This window comes from Pezoporus flaviventris, unplaced genomic scaffold (assembly GCF_033815535.1).
Source record: "Pezoporus flaviventris isolate CSIRO_AGI_PZ_B2104156 unplaced genomic scaffold, CSIRO_AGI_Pfla_v1 ptg000001l, whole genome shotgun sequence".
In the NCBI taxonomy this organism is placed as follows: Eukaryota; Metazoa; Chordata; class Aves; order Psittaciformes; family Psittacidae; genus Pezoporus; species Pezoporus flaviventris.
Genome location: NW_026892549.1, coordinates 16,607,978 through 16,620,491, shown reverse-complemented (window position 1 = coordinate 16,620,491; position 12,514 = coordinate 16,607,978). Strand labels below are relative to the sequence as shown.

The window sequence follows — 12,514 nt, the reverse complement described above, 5'->3', positions numbered from 1 at the left end:
AGATAGTTCACGCAGCATATGGGCAATATCCAACACAGTAGTGTAAAGACTAGAGGTTCAGGTGTGAGACGCAGACCCCAGTGTGACTCCTTGGACTATATGTGACGCATAGCTGAGCTCACTTTTCCGGCCTGACAGTGTTTTCCAGGGGATGGCTGGAAACAGAGCCTTAAACTCCAGGTGGCGAACAGCTGCAAGCAGCTGCATCGGCCCAGCCGTGGTCTGTGTGCAGCCACCTCCCCATCCCTTGCTTTACCATACAAAAAATAAGTACATCTAGAAAAAGACAAATGCACCAGAAGAAAACTAAACTGGTATATTTTAATTCTACAAAAATGTATAAATATTTAAATGTACAGCAAAGAGTACCAGTTTACCATTTGATAACTGTTACAACATTTAAAATGCGTAATTCTTTATCCACAATCTGCTTTTAGAAATTTAATTTAAATCTGTGTTCCCAGCACTTATTCAGGAGCCTTTGCAAGCGTGTTCTCCAAACCACTGCACCTCAGTCTCATCCTGCCTTGGAAAATACCAAGCAGAATTCCAGCATTTTTCAGATAAAGTCTGTAGTATCTCAGAGCACCGTGGCCTTTTCGTGGGCACTGCTTACCGAGCTGTCCTGAATATGTGCTCACAGAGGAAAAGAGAAAATAAAATGGGGGTGGCCACATACTGGAGCAATGGTTCTGGCTGGATGTGACTGCAAGTCAGCATAGACACGGAAAGCCACACAAGCATTGTAACACATTGCTGGTGTTCATCCAAAACACCACTGGACCAGATCACAGCTCATCATTAGTAGCAGGTTACATGTGGTGTAGCCTCACCCGCGGTGTGAGCCACAGGGATGCAGGCAGGCTATCAGCTCCCCCTAAAAAGCACAAATGTCCTGGGTAGGCTGTGACATTCACCAGCACTGCCCAACTCTTTTTTATCTCCCCAAACTGTTCCAGTCTGTTTAGCAGCTCTGGCCTTTGGAGGATCACCATGTCAGGCTCTGCCCAGCACCCGCTGAGATGCAGCCTATGGTATAGGATCTGAGGAGATCTCCAATTGCAAATTAAAGCTAAAATCAGAACACGGAGTTTTGCAACTTCTCTTCACAGCGCTATTCCTATTAGAGCACAACAAATAGATAAAATCCTCCCAGCAACCAGTGTATATGCATCGGTAGAAAAACCCACCTAGGTCAATTGATCCAAATGCCCATTTCAGTTCGGGGGTTATTCCTGGGTCTCCTCACCCCCATGGATCACCAGGAAGTGCCGGGAGATAAAAAGGACTGCAGCTTTGTACAGCGTTTATGGTTCAACTTACTCCTCAAAGCGGTCAGCTTGCGATTGCCGCCCAGCATTACAGCTCACTCCCATTTCATCGTCTTATAACCACAAAAACTGGCAACACTTTTCAATGAAAACAATAAATATTCAGCATTCGTAAGGTTCTTTATATTTTAAACACACTGTGCAAATCAAAGTTAATCCTCCCGACACCTTTCTGAGATATTTTATAGATGGGGAAACAAAGACCAAGTGATGTTCTTCTGTGGTCATTTGTGGGTACTGAACTTCAGATACACACCGACCGAGGCAACCAAACAATCTATTTTAAATTATTTTAGCCCAAATCACCTGCCAAGGCAACACCTGAGTCCAGTGGCAGGAGGAAGGGCAGAAGCCCAAGCACAGTAACTTACATTCATTCTCTAAACCCCATCATTTATCATCTCCAATGCTTATCAGCATTTAAGGCACCTCCGCCATCACCCCCTCACTTGCTGTACCTGAGGCTTTGCCTGAAATTCCCATGCAGTGAGACTCGTGGGGTTTCTGTATCCTTATCCAGGAGGGACAGAAGTTGAACAGATATTTCAGCGCTTTCCTCACAGTTTCTAGGCAGCAGGCCACCCTGCTAGTGTGCTGAGGACCTACAGCAATAGTCCTGCTCTGGTCACGAGGGATGCATGCACTTGCTCCTAAATAAGTGTAATACAACACAAAGGCATCTCCCTTCTTACCCAAGCAGGGACATAGCAATGCAGGAACCAACCACCCCAAACACTGCAAGCTTGCTATCTTGGTCAAGGGATTATAAACTTTAGAAGAATAATAACCTTTATAATAATTGTAAGGAGAAAAATATTATTTATCCATTTTTGAGGCTGTGCCTAAAGGCTACACACTTGCACACTGATTGCACTTTGTCATCACCCTCCAGCTACGATGCCAAGAAAACCCTGGGATCTGAACAGGCAGTGAAGGGTATCTGAACAGTAGAAGAGTTAGGCTTGTTTAGCCTGGAGAAGAGAAGACTCCAGAAGACCTTAGAGCAGCTGCCAGTACCTAAAGGGGCTGACAAGAGACCTGGAGAGGGACTTTTGACATGGGCTTGTAGGGATAGGACAAGGGGGAATGGCTTTAAACTGACAGAGGGGAGATTCAGATTAGGTATTAGGAAGAAGTTCTTCCCTGTGAGGGTGGTGAGGCACTGGCACAGGTAGCCCAGAGAGGCTGTGGCTGCCCCATCCCTTTAAGTGTTCAAGGCCAGGTTGGATGGGGCTTTTAGCAACCTGGTCTAGTGGAAGGTGTTGCTTCCCTTGGCAGAATGTTGGAACTGCATGAGCTGTAAGGTCCTGTCCAACCCAAATAATTCTATGATTCTGTGATTCTACGACTTGCCAGCCTTCGCCCCCCCAAAACTGGGGGTATTTCCAAATTACCACCAGAGCCTGCTGCCCTCTCTCAGTGCTCCTGGATGCTGCAGGATATTCCACAGTGCTTCCTTCTGCTGAACCATACAGAAGCCAAGAGCCTAGATACATGACGTACCAGCACAAGTGGCTGTGCACACAGCAAAGCTCTTGGAAAGGAGATAAGGATACAACTTATTTTTGTCTGCATGGAGACTGGGGGTTGAATTTGTTTGTGATGTTCTCATGCTCTTTCTATGAAGGAGAATTATGGCCACCTCCTGTTTTGCTAGCTTTTAAGCCATATCGTGTACTTCTCTAGTGACCTGAAGATGAGAACTGGAACTATTTGACCCTACTTTGAGCAGGAATGCTGGACTAGATGAGCTTCCAGTCTGAGTTAACCCGTGACACCCTAGCTCCCACGCATGCACAACAATCACTTTTTCAATTTAACAGTGTATTGAGAAAATATGGATGATCTATAAATTTATAGTAGGTACATATATGATACTATTAATCCATAGCAACCAGAACATTATACAGAAAATACTGTCATTTTGAATGACCTAGTGCATAAACAGAGCTTTTGAGGAGTTTTGAGTGAAATAATGGGACACCATTTTACCACTTACCTGTCCTGAAGTTACCTCATAGCTGCTGCCCTGTGATTTAGGTCTCTTGAACCCTCTAGACAATAAGAAATTACAGAGTATTGCCAAAAACCCAGCCCAGCCCATCACGCAGCAGATGTATTTCGGGGAGTACATTCTGCTGGGAGCAGCAAAGGAAAGATCAACAGTACATATAAGAAATGTCACCCTTACATATGGGCCCCTTCCCTACACCCACATGGCCTGGCACGGCATCAGGTCCTGCGACGCTTCTGACATAACTGTGTGCCATCAGCACATTTTTAATAACCACACTAATGAAATTATTAAGCCACAAAATTATTAAAAATATAAATAAGCATCTGTCATTGCTATCAAAGCAAGAACATCTGGAGCCAGAACTGGGAATCAATCCAGTTTTCTCCTCTGTGCGTAGGGGATGCACGGATGAGGCTCTTGTCTGTGCTTTAGACAGGATGTGGGTATATACTAATGCTCAAGGGTAGCAGCTAGGGACCAAGTTCAGACCAACTCTCAGTCTCCAGCAGTCTCAGAGGGCCAGGTTTTGGAACATCCATCTGCAATCCCCTTGCAGCTCCCAAGTATCAGCCCCAGCCATTTCTCTTTCCACTGCAGGACAGTTCCACCTGTGCTGGTCTGAGTGACCCACATGCATCAGTCATTCTTTTGTTGCTGCCTCATCTGATTTAATTTCAATTTCTGAGTGCAGTTTTTGCTCAGTTTTGTTGCTTTTCCAAACACCAGATCCCATTTTTTTCCCTGAACAAACCACAAAGCTGAGAGCCTGGCAACTTTGCCGCTCAGTGGGGTTCTTCACCAAGTCCCTTTCAACACGAGAGAACAGCAAATGCCTGCCATGTGTTGCCAAGAAAGACCAGAGCCAATACATCCAGCCTGGGAGATGCCTGTCAGGATGGTCCCAATGCCGTTTAGTGTTATAAGGCATTTTATACCGGGTCACTTCTCTGTAGTGGTGTGTGACAAACAGAAAATACCCTCCATCCCAACCTCTTTGACACAGGGCTCACAGAGGTTTCTCTGGAACAATTTTTGAGCAGATTTGTGTTGGTAACAGTACACATTTCGACATTTATAGACTCAGATGAGCTTCTTTTGAACAGTCACAGGTTTTGAAGGGGCATGTGGAGACCTGACGCATCAAGAAACCCTGCCCCATGACTTTGCTCTGTCAGCTGGGATTTGGAGAGGGCTTCAGCACCACTGGCCTCAGCAAGGAGGATGGGAGGAGGAGAAGGAGGAGGAAGAGAATGAGAAGAGATCCCGGACGAGGCAGTGGGTCTGCGCTGACTTCAGGCACCCAAGGTCATGTTGCGCAGCAGCCACTGCTGGGAACGGCTGTCACCGCACTCCCTCATAGTGGGAACCATCTTATCCTCCTCTGACGGCTCATCCAGACACTGGTTGCTGTTGACATGCCTCAGGGTGAGCTTCTGCAACAGAGAAGAGTGAGGGCTGCAGCAAGATAATTACTGCTGAAAACCAGTAATTGTATTTTTGGTCCTATTTCAATCTTATTCTAGCCACTACGCAAGCCACGACACCAGTACTCATCCCTGGCCATCACTTGTACAGCTCTACAAAACCCGTACCATGCTATGGGGTGCCCAGCTCACCTACTCATGCATGGCCAGGCAATCCGGAGAGCGAGCACGTCTGTTGAACCCAGCAACAAATAAATGCAACAGAAAAACACAAGATAAGTGCAAGGAAGTATTATTTCAAAACAACGGTATTCTGGATTAAGGATTTTAGCTTCCAACAACCTGAACACCTGTGCATTTCAGATCACTGCACCAGTTCAGAAATAACTCCTAATGGCAATACATTTGCTAAGTATTATGTGAACAATGGCAACATGCAGGCAAAAACTCTTCTGTTTCCAATACATTTCTTCTTCTTTGTGACACCCTACTACATGACACTGTATTTCTGAGGGATGAGAGAGTCAAAAAGGGATGATAGAAAATAGAATTTATTTTGAAGAAATAAATCATCTTCCATTCAAAAGCATTGGGAGAACATGTCCATGAAGAGATCCAGGGCAGTTAAACATGAAGTTGTGTACTCAGATAAAACAATACAGGTACATGTGCAGCTGAGCAGCAGGTGTCACTCCTCTGGGGTTGACCTGGGGGTTTTACACACCAAATCACAGCAATTAAGAACACACCTTAAGCGCCTCTGATAAAAAGTGTTGCATTTACCAATTTACTATTACCTAAAAGGTCCTCCAGTTCTTGAAAAAAGCCTCACCTCAATCAAATCTGCATAATATGCAAACCTGCTCATGCACCTGGATACACTTGAAGTCCACAGTGGCATATCTGTGACAGACCTGTGTAGCCCGTATAGTGACACACACAGGAGCCAGGGCAGCACAATGGTGCAGAGCAGTTGTGGTCTGCGCCCAGCTGAGGATGGAGCTGAACCAATGCCTCAGGGCTGGGGACCACCTCGCCATATCCCCCCGTGCCAGCCCAGTGTTCTGCCCTCCTCAGCCAGAGTGCAGAGCCTGGCTCCCAGATACTTTTACTACAGCCAAGCCCTGCACAATGCAATAGCCAGGCACTGCACTTGCAGTCATCCACAGCCTTGCAAGCTCAATATCAACTTAATATTTTGGCAGTAAACATCTGTGTTTGCTGCTGCACTTGACTCAAAACGTCATTATTTTGGTCTTTTTCTAGTTTTACGGCAGGACAGGTCCTGCACCAGCTCCTCTACCCCATGGGATTATATGGACTCTGTTCACAGAATAACAGACTGGTTTGTGTTGGAAGGACCTTGAAGACCACGGACACCTTCCACTAGACCAGGTTGCTCAAAGCTCCATCCACCCTGGCCTTGAACACTTAAAGGGATGGGGCAGCCACAGCCTCTCTGGGCAAACTGTGCCAGGGCCTCACAGGAAAGAACTTCTTCCTAATATCTGATTTAAATCTTCGCTCTGTCAGTTTAAAGCCATTCCCCTTGTCCCATTCATACAGGTCCTTTAAAAAATCACCTCTCCAGCTTTCTTGCTGGCCCCTTTAGGCATTGGAAAGCTGCCCAGAGCCGCCTTCTTCTCCAAGCTGAACAAGCCCAGCTCTCTCAGCTTGTCTCCGTAGGAGACATGCTCCAGCCCTTGGAGCATCATTTTTGCTTCCTCTGGACTTGCTCTAGCAGGTCCTCTGAGTCAAGCAACCTAACACAGGTAGCTTAATGCTCCAGGTAAAGTGGTCAAACAAGATCTGAGCTGTTGCACAGGAGCTCCACAGGGATTATAACCCTGCCACAACCAGAACAAACAAGGGAACTGGTGATTTCATGACTGAAATGGTATTTGCAGACCCTCCACTGGAGCAGAAACCAATTTTATGTCAAACACCATGTAAAGCAATAACTAGAGGAACAAGGGTGGGGGGTAAAAGCCTGCAGCCTCCTGGAGGAGGGAGAAAGGATGAATCAGTTTGCACAACAGCAGAGCTCGACCCAAAGTCTTGGAGCAGCAGCAGGATTGCAGCAGCATTGTGTTATATATTATTTATATATAATATAAACAATGCTACTGTAACTGAAGTTATGGAAGTAAGTTATTTTAACAACTGGCATCTCTAATGCACCACATAGTACTAATTTATGTATCTTTGTATGAAAAACAAAAGACTACTGTCTGTTTTTTTCAATTAAACTGCTGGGAAATGCTAAGTGTCGATGTGGTTGTATTATCCGAACATATACCTGTGCTATTGCACTGTATAATTTTAGTTCATACTGGATTGCCATGTCACATATTAACACTCCAAATTTGTATTATAAATACTCTTTTAACAGCTTTCCCCTAGAGATTTGCCTCAACTTATAACAAACTATTACACAATTCTCAAAGAAAGCCTGCAGATATTATAACAAATCACCAAGGGGCCATTTGATATGCATTCACTGATGAATAAAAGGCATTTTTCCCTCTAATTACAAGAGGAAAGAATTAGCAGTGCTAACAGAAGTAGCTTGTTTACTAAATAGCACTGCTCAAAGCATCACTGATTCTTCACTTATATTATTTTAAGTGCAATTAAACTGCTATCATTTTCTACTATAACCAGAAATGAAAACAAGTCTAAAAACGCTGCTGTTGCCTCCATCAGCTGTTCCCTTTTATTCAGTGAATACTTTCATGCTAGATTACCGTATCATTGGGATTTTCAACCCATCTCATAAATTTTTCCTTTCTGTGTTCTATCATTATTTATGCTATTACAAAAAAGGTCTCATTTGCTTGGAAAACAATTAATTACTAGGCAATGCGATACTCATACAACCAGCCTAAAATGTTTGTTTTACACAGACGTGAGAACACATGCATGGCTACAGAGCTGCCTGTACAGCTGTGCAGATGCTCAGTGGTTGCCTGCTTACCAAATGCATGCAAATAATAGCTCTGATGAGTGAGGACTCTGAACACATTACGGTAAACAATGAAGCTGAAACTCCACATCACCTGCTGAGATGCTGCTGGTTACAGTTGTTAGCGGTCTGCCACTAACAAGAGAGGCTTCCACTTGATTTCAGCAGGATGCACTCAGACAGGAAGGTGACATTGTTTGACTGGGGAGGAGATGACAAATGAGAGGAAACCCAGCCTGCACCCCTGCACATGTGCTGCCCCATCACCATCCCCTGTATTACTCAGCTGTCTAGGAACTAGACAACTACCAGCTGTCTAGGAAAGAACAGTAGTTGGCACAATATTTTGATTCCTTCAGTGACTAATATTTTAAAATTATCTGTTGATCTTTTAAAATTATCTGTGACTAATATCTCTAGGACTGAATTACTTAAAATTGGGAATTTTCAAGATGAAGACTTCTGAAAAATATTAAGCAATTAGCATAATTTCTATGTCTTAGAATAGGAACCAAATCTTCAGCTGTCGACAACAGGAACCAGCACATCGACATCAATAGATCAAGGTAGTTGAATTAATCTAAAATTAGTTAAAATTAAAAATAAGTAATAATTAACATTAACCATACATACTATTATATATCTGTATAAGCATCTGTGAAAACAAGAAAGAAATTCAGCTGAGTTTAACAGGCAGAGAACAGAGAAGCAATTTTCTGGGAATAGCTTAAAGCATCACATGCTATTTGCTTTTTAATACCAACCTCCAACTGTTTCTTAAAGGAAATAGTCAGTGGGGCTGTAAAAAATTTTTCTAAAGACTTCCAGCCTCGTGTAGTTTCTTAGAATCCACATTTGTAAGGGGCTGCCATCGCAAGCCTCCACCGTGGGACCACGGGTGCCATCCTCTATCCTGCTTACTGTCAGGCATGACTGGGTGATTATATGAAGAAATGTATGGGTCTGCATAACAGAAAAATGGCAAAAGTAAACAAAACCAGCAAAGACAATGACAAACAAAGGAAAAAGTAACAGACTGTTTGATTAGACATCCACAGTGGTGAACCAGATAAAGCTAAGAGCACTCTGATGGGAATTACTAATGGGTAATTGCGCCTGTGAGCACACCAGTGCCAAATCATAAGGAAATTGTGCTAGCTTACACAGCCATAACACACACACAAATGCTCATATTATATATATATATATATAATGTATATATAACCAAGTTTCAGCTTCAAAAAAAATGTTCTAGCTGCTTTGCTTTGAGGGACCAGTCCACTTGAGACCTGTTCACTTTACATTTTGCAATTTAGACCGAGTATGCCTCTGAACCCTCCTCCCCATACTTGCTGCCTCACTGCAATCATGATTTCCCATTGCACAGCAAGATTTGGGCAGAGATGATGTTTCTATTGCAGTAATAACTTGTGCTAACCATTCTGAAGCCTACTCGAGCATTACTAAATTAAAAATATAATGAATTAAACATTTACATAAAGGGAAATCAGAATTTCTTTTGTCAAGTGCGATTTCAGCTCTTCTTTTACCAGTCAGGTAGACAGAGTTAGAGGGCAGCTTTTATTTTCCTAAATCTTACCCTAGGCTGCGACAGCCAGATCATGGCAGGTGCCCAGGGCTGGTGCTGCTTGGGGATGCTCCTCCTGCATCCTGGCCCCATCTGCTGTTCCCTCGCCCTCTCCTGCTCTGTGATTTTGGCTTGGTAGGGTAAAAGTAACGTATGTATAAAGAAGTCACTAAAAATACCAAGAATGAATGTCCTTATAATGTCACTTTGAGTAACCAGTGCAAACATCACTGCTTGGTTTTGTTTCATTGTGTATTATTGCTTCATCTTCACTTCTGGCTACTATTCTTTTAGGGAATACAGAGGTACATAAATAAATTACTTCAAAATGTCACAATTTCTCTATATTGCACATTTATACTACAGTAAATGCCTAAATTTAGTAGATTTTTCATATGGGCATAAAAAGTATAAGCATTATTTTGCTAATCTGACCAGACTCCTTTTTCTGGTACATGGTACAGCAAGTTTAACTTGTGTACATCAGCAAGGTTGCACTGACTTGAGAAAATCTGTAGTATTGAAAGAATTAAATCATTTTTCCTCTCCACTCATTTTATTAAACACTACTTTCTAAGAAGGTAATGTAAAAAAATAATAAAAATCCCTGCAATGTTTTCCTTACTGATTTTTTAAGCACTAAGGACTTTCAATTACATAGTAAAAAGACGCAGTTTATAGGACTAGCTGAATTATAATAACCTCCCAAGGTAGAAGTTAGTAATAAGACTGCAATTTATAGGACTATTCAAACTATTAGCCATAATCTCTTCTGGTACAAGTTCGTTTGACTACACCAACTCCAGCTGGTCCCATAACTTTAAGAAGACAAACAGTCACAGTCTGCAATTGTTTGAAGGATGCAGACCAGCAGATGTGACATTGATAATGCAATGTGTATTTACATCATTTGTAAACAAAAAATGCACAAGAAACAAGCCAGCTCTTCCCAGACATTGTATCCATGTACTCATGTGCTTCTCAGCCATCGATCTTTACACCATAAATTGATGCTCCCTGCTTTTCTCTACTCATAGAATCAGAGCATGGTTTGGGTTGGAAGGGACCTTAAAGCTCATCCAGTTCCAACCCCCTGCCATGGGCAGGGACACGTTCCACTAGTCCAGGTTGCTCAAAGCCCCATCCAGCCTGGCCTTAATTCCAAGTATGGGGCAGCCACAGCTTCTCTGGGAAACCTGTGCCAAGGCCTCAGCACCCTCACAGGGAAGAACTTCTTCCTAATATCTAATCTAAACCTACATTCGTTCAGTTTAAAACCCTTCCCTATTGTCCTATCCCTACATGCCAGCATCCTCTTGTGCATGCCAACATCAGCATCTGCCTTTCATCAAATCACTTTTCTGACATGATACCTTTGAGTTATCACTCTGACACATATATTCCGAAGAAAACATTGGCAGCCTGACACCGTGTACTGACTACCTGAATAAATGACATTTGGCATGTAGCAGCAATTATGTAAAGGTACTAGGACACATCACTTTAACACAGCACTGTTCGAGAAGCAAGCAAGAGATGCGCTATTCTAGGGTTTGGTGCAGGGGTTGCAGTTGTTACCAAACTTACCTCAAAGCTATATTCCCATTTACCAACATACTGGTGGAAGGGGAAAAAAAAAGAATAAAGGAAATTGGAATCAAAGAGGGACTCGAGAAACTGTTTTTTGTGAAGATCTCAGCTCTTTGTGAATGTCAATGCAACGTCTCTTGCATGGACAAATACTGCGTCGAGCGACAAATAACAGTAATTGCACAAGATCAAATCCTGACATCATCATCCATGCATGAGGAAACGAAACTATTTTCTACCACATGTGACATCTTTACGGCATTATTTTTCCACCGAGTTCATTCATGTGTTACATATTATAAAATTTCAGCACACTTTACATACTATATTTGCCGGGATGCCACAGGGAAACACAAGAGGAGTCACCAGGGACATCAGCACAAACATGGACCTTAGGGATCTATCTGGCAGCTCCCTGTCACTCCTGCACAAATATCTCCAGCAAGACCAGTGCCCCAGTACAGGGACAAACCAAGCAAATAGCTATCATAGCAAAATTGGTAAAACATGCTTCATTAGACAAGCAAGATCAGAGGCTGAGGGAGAAACTCTGGCTCCAGCCCATCCTCACTCCCAGATCTTTTTCTGCTGACCTGCCACCTTGTTTCCCACCCCCATTCCAAAGCAAACAGTTTTAATGCATTATAAATATACTATAAAACACACACTGACAAGAAACCTTTGAAAGCTGGGAAACGTCTAACTTGGCACATCCCCTTGACACAGCTGATTCATAGAGCTGCCCTTGCAAGGTAATGGGCAGCTTGAGAAAGGGCCAGGAATCTTACTGTGTTTTTCAAGAAGCAGGAGAGGAAAGCATCAAAATTCAATAATGGAAGGCAAAGGAATTAAAAAAAAAAAAAAAAAAAAAATTCCTGTCAAGATGCTGAAACATTCAGTAAAAGAGATGTTTAAAAATGCTGTAAACTACTTCTACCTCAAGTGTTAAAAGCCATTTTGCATTAGAAATGGAGACTGCTGCACAGACTTGGCTACCCTTCCTGGCAACAGCTTGCTGGGGGGATATGCAGGCTGAAATTCAGTGCTGTTGTTTCTCCTGGTGACAGCAGGTTTCTTTATTTAGTGTTTCCTTAAATCCAGACTATATTATTAATATTTTGTGCATATAAAGGCTTCTTTTTAGACTATATAGATATGAGTATCATAAAATCAAGGAATGGTTTGGGGTGGAAGGGATGTTAAAGCTCACCTAGTTTTAACCTTCCACTAGACCGGGTATCAAAAATAATTCACCCCATTGGGTTAAAAAAGAGATGCCGCTCACTGAAAACTGCATTGCAGGAAAAATGAATGGAATACAACATTTAGGCAACCCTGTATGACCTATGGGTCAGACATATCAGCCCCAGAGACACAACCACTGTGTGTTATGCTTCTGTCAAACTGAAAAACAGAATTATGGAAAAATCAGTTTGAAGAGCAAACCCCCCCCCACTTTCTGATTGCAGATGATTTCATTTCAGCACGGAGTTCCATTTTATGCAGATATTAAAAGGGAATGCTTTACTTGAACCTGCAATTCAGGGCTTTGAGAAAAAAAAAATAAAAAATTCAACTTTCTTTTTAAGCTTCATGTAA

At 42.8% G+C, this 12,514-nt stretch overlaps 1 protein-coding gene across 3 annotated transcripts in view; it reads right to left on the bottom strand.

Annotated features, from left to right (window-relative positions):
* Positions 1 to 302: 302 nt before the first annotated feature.
* The window catches only part of GALNT13 (polypeptide N-acetylgalactosaminyltransferase 13), a 156,332-nt gene continuing 144,120 nt past the window's right edge, over positions 303 to 12,514 (bottom strand). The window contains exons 13-15 of one of the 3 annotated variants that reach the window (XM_061446035.1): positions 10,913 to 10,942; positions 8,502 to 8,700; positions 4,668 to 4,781 (exon numbers count right to left, since the gene is read on the bottom strand). In XM_061446035.1, the coding sequence (XP_061302019.1) occupies positions 8,515 to 8,700; positions 10,913 to 10,942 (216 nt within the window). In that variant the 3' untranslated portion in view covers positions 4,668 to 4,781; positions 8,502 to 8,514. Of the gene's footprint in view, positions 4,782 to 8,501; positions 8,701 to 10,912; positions 10,943 to 12,514 lie in introns of all 3 variants that reach the window. The other 2 variants (XM_061446045.1, XM_061446056.1) reach the window with 2 other exon arrangements.